Source organism: Ammospiza nelsoni, chromosome 20 (assembly GCF_027579445.1).
Source record: "Ammospiza nelsoni isolate bAmmNel1 chromosome 20, bAmmNel1.pri, whole genome shotgun sequence".
NCBI classification, from domain to species: domain Eukaryota; kingdom Metazoa; phylum Chordata; class Aves; order Passeriformes; family Passerellidae; genus Ammospiza; species Ammospiza nelsoni.
Genome location: NC_080652.1, coordinates 7,108,375 through 7,115,828, shown reverse-complemented (window position 1 = coordinate 7,115,828; position 7,454 = coordinate 7,108,375). Strand labels below are relative to the sequence as shown.

Genomic DNA, 7,454 nt, shown 5'->3' with positions numbered 1-7,454 from the left:
GGGTGGGTGGGGCTGGAATCACCACCTGTGCACTTGGCACAGGTGAGGCACTGGAAATATTGCATTCAGTTTTGGGTCCCTCACTTGAAAAAGGACACTGAGGTCCTGGACAATATCCAGCAAAAGGACTTCTAAAACTTGTGTAAGTTTTAGAAAGCACAGAATGTTACCATAGTTAGGGTTGGAAGGAATATCTAAGGGCCATCCAGTCCAACCCCCTGCAGTAAGAAGGAACCTCTTCAACCATACCAAATTGCTCACAGCCTGTCCGACCTGGCCTTGAACATTTCCAGGGATGGAGCATCCACCACTTCTCTGAGCAACCTGTGCCAGTGCTGGCGATTCTGTGAGCAGGGCGGGGAGAGCCTCAACTCCCTGCGTGTGACACCCATTCCTTAGTGACCCCCTCTTTCAACTGACCCTGCTCCTCCATTGATAGAGATTCCCCATTGACCCCACTCCTCCACTGATGCCAATTTCCCAGTGACCCCCGTTCCTCCATTGATGCCCATTCCCCAGAGACCCGCGTTCCTCATTGATCCACTGCCCATTGACGCCTGTTCCCCATTAAGCCCCGCTCCTCCATTGAGCCCCGTTCCCCAGCCACCACTGATCTCCAGCGATCCCCTCTCCCGCATTGCTGTCATTCCCCAGTGATCCCCGTTCCCCATTGACCCCCTTTTCCCCCACTGGTCCCCGGTTCCCTGTGGATCCCCTTTCCTTACGGCCCCGTTCCCCACTGATCCTCCTCTTTCTCATGGTCCCGGTCCCCGCCGATCCCCCTTTTCGCCATTGTTCCCTTTTTCCCCTCCGATCCCCTTTCCCCGTTGATCCCCACAGATCCCCTTTTCCCCTCCGATCTCCTTTTCCCCACAGATCCCCGTTTTCCCCTCCGATCCCCCTTTCCCCATTGATACCCATTTTCCCCACAGATCCCCCCTATTCCCCTCCAATCCCCTTTCTCCGTTGATCCCCATTGATCCCCCTTTTCCCCACAGATCCCCGTTTTCCCCTCCGATCCCCTTTCCCCACATCTCCGCTCCCCTCGAGCCCGGGCTGCGCATGCGCTCTGCCGGCAGGGCCGTCCCCCCCCGTGCCAGCAGCGGCGACGGCTCCGCGCCTGCGCAGCCCGGAGCTGTCAGTCGCCCCCCCCGCCCCGCGCCGCCCGGGCCATTTTGCGGCGCGATGAGGCGGGAGCGGCGGTGAGCAGCGCCCGTCCCGCCCGCTCCGCTCGCACCGCCGGGCACGGCCCTTCCCGGGGCGAGCAGGCACAGCCAGGGCATAGTGACACCGGAGCGCCCCCCGCCCGCCCCTCAGCGCCGGCGGAGCCATGAGCTGGGGCACGGAGCTGTGGGTGAGTGCGGGCGCGGGGGGAGCGGGGCTGCGGGAGCCGCACCGGGGCATAACGGTCCGTGCCCGGGGCCGGTGAGCGGAGCCGGGTGCGCTCCGCGCCGCCGCCTCGGCGCAGCTCAGCCCGGGGGTCCTCCCCGCTCCGGAAAGTTTCATGTACAGCTTCTGCAGGGAAATCCCAGCGGAGGTTCAGGAGTTTGATTTAATTTCGCTGAAGGAATTATTTTTTTTAAAAAGCTCCATAGCACGAGAGCAGCGGCGGCGGCTGGGGAGCGGAGCTGGGCTCGCAGCGGAGCGTGGGGTGGGTTTTGTGTGTGGCTGCTGCGGGAGGCTCCGAGGTGGATCTATGGACAGGGGGTCCGGTTTCAGGAGAGGGAGCTGCAGGGAAGAAAAGCCAGATGATAAAATTTCCTGTCGCTGCTGTTAAGGGGCTTCACTCCACGCTGGAGCTGAAGGACGGAGATTTTTACGAGAAGAGTTTTGTGTTGTGTGTAAATAAAGCAGGTTTTAATGGTGCAGAGGGTTTCAATGTTCAAAGCTCCTTGATGCTTTTGAGGAGAGCCTGGAAAGTATAAATGCATTTGGTTGACGGTGGAACGTTAATGAAAAATATCGGACTGTTAAAAGGAAAGAGAAGTGGGCAATAGCGATGTGAAAGGGTCCCTTGCTAATGAGAAGAAATAAGGGAAGGGAGATGAAAGAGGTCTGGGAAGGCAGAAGAGCTGTTCCACATATTCAATCACAAAGAGGACACGGTGCAGCCATGTTTGATGGTGGAGCATGGAGCAAACCTGCTGGCTCTGGCAGGGCTGGTACCCGCGGACAGGAGGAGCGGCTCCTCCCCGAGCGGTGGGACAAGGAACATCTTGGGACAGATCCGTGCCCGGGAGGAGGGGGATGGAAAGGGTGTTTTGAATGAAGAAGTCAAGAATAAGTGGCAGAGGGTCATCTGGATTGTAAAGCACTGCAGGATTCCCTCCTGTAGTCATGTGTTTGTGGCGCGAGTTGAGATGCAGACACATCTGAGCTTTTGAGCTGCCTCTTGTAGAAATGGTTATTTTAGATGTGCTAATTGCTGCCCTTTCTGGGTGCATTCCTGGCCCGCTCTGGCAGGCAGCTCAGCATCCCCTTTTGCTGTGACATCGGAGTGATGTTTTAGCCAGACCTGGTTGGACTTATGCAGTAAATTAGGGAGCAATTGCTGACTGGGAGAGGTTGTTTTGGTGTGGTTTTATATGGCATAGAAAGAAAGGTGATAAATGCTGGTGAAATAGTGTAGTGATGCTATATTGATTCATCAGTGTATGAACAGCTCTGCTGCATGGGAATGTTTCTGGGAGAACCTGCGGTTGCCTCCTTTTTCTGCATCTTGGATGCTTTGGGAGGAGACTGAAGAGTTAGCATGGAATTAAAGTAAAAGGCAGCATGATGTGACAATTTTTATACTGGAAATAAGCTCTGAATTCCCAAAAAATGAACTTTTTTTTTTTTTTTAACTCCTAAGACTGCAAGCAATACTGAGGTTCCTGAACCAGGATGGTAGTAGAGAGTAGTGCCTATAAATAGTTCTTCTTTTATGTAATATTTGTAGGGGTGTGTGCAGCCATTTACGTCTTCTGCAACAGTTACAAATTGCTTTTGTAACAACTTTTAATCCGATAATTTTGTTTCTGAAATTGTCTTCAGCAGCAGCAAAGTATCATTTTCTCATGTCCTCAGTGTAGCACTGTGAGAAATGTAGTAGGTTACTGAGGAAAGGGGTTGGATCAAGAGAATGAATGATTCTGGATAGAAATTTGGCAGGAGTTGTTCCCTTTTAATTTGGGCAGAGCTCTGAAATCACGTCGGTTTCCAGTGCTCTGGGTATTTAGGCCAAAACTGATTTCTTACTCTGTGTTCTCTCTTTCACTGGGAAGGAAACCACACAGGCAACCTGTATTTAATATATGCCACTTTCTTTTGTTGATCATGGCATTTCTTTTTTAAACAAAATTAAATTTCCATTTACTTTAGAACTCAGTTGTCTTTTTTTTTTTTTAATGGTTTTTCAGGAGCAGGTGTGGTAAGCAGCAAATGCCTGTTCTACATGTGACTCATATGTGGTTTGAAGGCCTGAAAGTTGAGGCAAAAGCAAATGTTTTTAACTGTACTTCAGAAATTTGCTAGAAAAATCAGCAATGTTTGATCAGGCTTGACTTGCACCCTGTATTACTGATCTACCAGGCTGAACGCATGTTCATGATTCACCCTTTAAATTTAGCAAAGAAGTAAAATCAGCTTGCTTTTTAGAGCTCATAGAATGGTAATGTGATTGGAGTTATGTAGAATTTCTGTTCATTCCTTGGGGGAGAAAAAGCCTGGTTGCAGAAAGCCTCATACTTCAGAAGCACTAAAATCCCTTTGGCAAGGTGTGAGTTATTCCCAAACCAGGCTTTAGCCTCGTGCTCTGATGTGAGTGCCTCCTGTGCCTTTGGCTTGCAAATCCTATTGTTGAGTTCCTTCTGCTATTTCACTTGATTCTGGACTTTGGGTAACATCTCAACATTGTCCCTGTGAGTGTAAAAGAATCCATAACAAGTGAATTATCAGATGTCGTAATGCAGCGTTTCTGTCCTGTATAGGGTGGGGTTCTGGGGATAATGAGCTCGTTTGGGGCCTCCCAGCAATTCTGTGGTGCAGAACAAAACCTGGAGGTCTCTTGTAACCCTGCCTGCAGCTTCTGCCCACCCAAGCCCTGCAGAATCCTTCCTGTTGTACTCCAACCATTCATGGGCTGAGGAGGGGGCAGTGGGTTAAGGGCAAAGTGCAGGCACTGCACCAAAACATTTTTGTTTTTCACCTCAGTTCAAGGGTGCATTGAGGGCTGACAGGTAGGGGTGTAGCACATATTTATTTCATGTCTGATTCTTGAAACTGGCAGTGTTTTCTAAATACTTGAGTGGAAGTGATAAGTAAAGGTTATGTAGGGGTGCACACACCCACCTTGTTGTACCTTCAGTGCTGTGCTTTGGGGACAACAGGCTGGAAAAGCACACTGGGATCTCCTTCACCTTTTCCCTCTCTTGGCTAATGGGAAAGAACATGGAGCATGGCACCCACAGCTCCTCTGAAGGGCACTTTGGTGGGCAAAATCATAAGTGTGTGTCACACTTCCCACCAGTGTCCTTCTGTGTGGTATGAAGCCCTTGAAACAAGTGGGATTACATTGCAGACTGAGCTGAAACCGACCTCAGCACTTTGGTGCTTGTCTTCAGGTTAGAAAAGGCTCTGGCTGGTGTATTGAATGGAATGAACTTTCTTGAGTATGACATTTGGTACAGGATGTAGTTTGGGGGAGTTTTGTGTAAATTTGTGGTTAGGTAGCCCAGGAAAATTCTGCCTTTTCAGAACACTGTCACAGCACATCAGGTTCAGGTTGCCAAGTGATTGAATGTGGAAAGTTTTATCTTTTTGTTATGAATGTTTCAGAAGTGCAGATACTGTGGGTTTGTCGCTGTGGGGATTTTTTCCACATTCAGTGTAAAATTAAAAAAAAAAAAAGCCTGGGGAGGGAGGTGATTTAATCAAGTTTTTCCTTGACCTTTGTGAAAGCTGGGTGGCTGCTAACAGCTGTCACTGTCCTTTCAGCCCGGGAGAAGGTGGATATTCAGTATTTGCACGCCTCTTAATTTGCTGCTGGAATGCAAGGGGCTCTCTTGGCCAACTCCTGAGGAAGTGATACTTTGGGGACCACACCTTTTGTTTATTGGGTGTTCCAGGATGCTTTACTATGAAAACACATGGTTTGTGCATATGGGGGTTTGTTTTGTCTTTTAGAGTTCATTCCACATAGGTGCAACTCAGAGAACTCGAAGGCCCCCTTGCTATTTGTAACTGCTAAATCGTTTCCTCTTAGTTATGCCTCTGTTTCAGCAGCAGAATTTGTGTTTAAACAGCTGTAATCTTGCATTTCTGCAATTTGCTTGAATGCAGCATTGTTCTTCAATAGTGTTTGCAATGGATGGGTGTTGCACGGCGGGGTGACTCACATTTGGGAACCATCTGGGTACCTGGGTGATTTTGACCTTGGTGGCATTGCAAGGGCCTGTAATGGGCTCAGTATTCACACGTGATCTCCAATGAAAACTCTGTTTTCTCCTGCTTGTAAGAGCATCTGCAGGGCTGGATCTGGGTTTGATTATTGCTCTTTGAGCCAATCCAGTTTTATTGTATGCAGCCCTGTAGCTGATTGCAGACAATAGGAATTGCGTGTCATCCCACCCATCCCATTCTCACACCTCCTACCGCCCTCACCCCCCAAGCTCTTTGGGGTTGGGTGTTAAGTGTTGTTTTCCAAGACTTAAAAGAAAAGGAGAAGGTGTCTGATGGGAAAAGGACACAAGTAATTAGTCTTTCATGATAAGTCATGGGTTAACGCTGATTAGCTGAGAGTTTCCATTATGGGCCAAACCTTCACAGGTGGGTGGGTGAATGTTTGCTGCTTAGACAATCCTCCCCTGTGGCGATGGCAAATGCCCTTCTGAAACGTCTATTTTATTCTAAATTTGCTGTGAAACTTACTTGTTGACATTCAACAAGTCAACTCCCAGAGGCAGAGCTGGGTATCCCTGACCCTTTTTTGTGTCAGTTTCATAGAAACTTGGTTCCTGAGCAGTAACATGTTAGCTTTTGTATATTTCAATGAGTCTGGAATTTCACTCACAAAAATAGACGATAAAAGCACCCTAAGAGCAAATACTGTGAAAGGCTGAGGTCACTAATGAATGCATCATATTTATAATTTTTGCTTGATTATTCTAAAGCTCTTAGTAAAAGTTGTACACAGAGTGCTGGAGATGGGCACTTCAAAGCAAAACGCGCTTTTTATTAGTTAAGTAGTATTAGTTTAGTATTCTGCATAGTTATTTGGACAGTTTTGAGGTAGCAAAATTGTCTGACATAAAACAGCGAGTGAAATACGGGATATTAAAGTGGTCAGCCTGTGTATGCAGATTAGTGAGTGAGAAATAGTTTATAGGAGCTGAGTCATTACAGAATATCTGCATTCTGCAGCTCTCACCTTCCTTCGTGTGCGTGCCCAGCTCAGGGGGGGATTCGGGGCTGCTGCAGCCTCTGTGCTCGTTTATTGTAAAGTTGGTGCCATCAAAGTCCTTTCCATGAGCTTAAAAAGAGACTTTAGGGTGATGTTTTGCTCGCAGGGTGGGAGGTTTTTGGGGCTGTGTGAGAAGTCCCTGCTGCACCCTTGGCACCTGCAGGAGTGCAAAGATTCCCTGTGGGTACCTGGAGAGCTGCTGGGACTCTCATGTGTGAATGTCTGAGTAATTTAGTTTACAATTCTGACTTGCTTTAAGAAAGAGGATTTTTATAATATTGTCAAACCACCTATTCTCGTATTTCCTACCTATTCATTAACGGGTGGGAGATTTACGGTCTTTCAGCGTGAGTCAAGACTTGCAGAATTCAGTGTTTTCCCTTGCAGCCTTATTGTGGCTGCTCGAGATCCCCCGCTTCCTTGAGCCATATGGGGAAGGCAGTCAAACACGAGCCGGTGTTTTTCTGGTCTCTTTGCAGCTCATTAGTGTTACTCATGTTGTGAAACATTCTTTTACGGCAGATTTTCAAAAGCTGTAAAACACTCTTTTAAAGCTGAATTTCAAAAGCTGAGTTCCACATAAAGAGTAGGAGCCATTGTTGCATGGTGATACCTTAACTTAATAACCTGCTTTACATTATTGCCTTTGATTGCTGGACAGGTAACCTGCTAATGAATTTTTGGAAATTCACTTTCATCCTGTTTGAAATACTGCTGCTGAGGTTGGTTATACATTGAATCCAGTCCAGCTGTCAAAATCCAATGGTTTGTTGAGTTTCCTTAGTGTTCATGTAAATATTTTTAAATAACTTCCCCCTTCAGTACGATTGTACACTTTAGATGAAACTTCTTCCTTTCACACCTAGAAACTCTGCTTTTATATTTTTTTTTTCCTGAAAACTGTAACCTGGTTAAATTGGTAAAACACTGTTGTCTCTTGGTGTATTGCAGTCTTTGCCATTCTCTTCAGTCAACGACTTTGGCTCTAAAATAATGAAAAAGTGGTGTATAT

The 7,454-nt window shown here is 47.4% G+C and overlaps 1 protein-coding gene across 18 annotated transcripts in view; it reads left to right on the top strand.

Annotated features, from left to right (window-relative positions):
• The first annotated feature begins 1,154 nt into the window (after window positions 1-1,154).
• FNBP1 (formin binding protein 1) overlaps window positions 1,155-7,454 on the top strand; it is a 92,894-nt gene continuing 86,594 nt past the window's right edge. For all 18 annotated transcript variants that reach the window (XM_059486408.1, XM_059486422.1, XM_059486421.1 and 15 more), the window contains exon 1: window positions 1,155-1,354. In XM_059486408.1, the coding sequence (XP_059342391.1) occupies window positions 1,331-1,354 (24 nt within the window). In that variant the 5' untranslated portion in view covers window positions 1,155-1,330. The remainder of the gene's footprint in view (window positions 1,355-7,454) is intronic.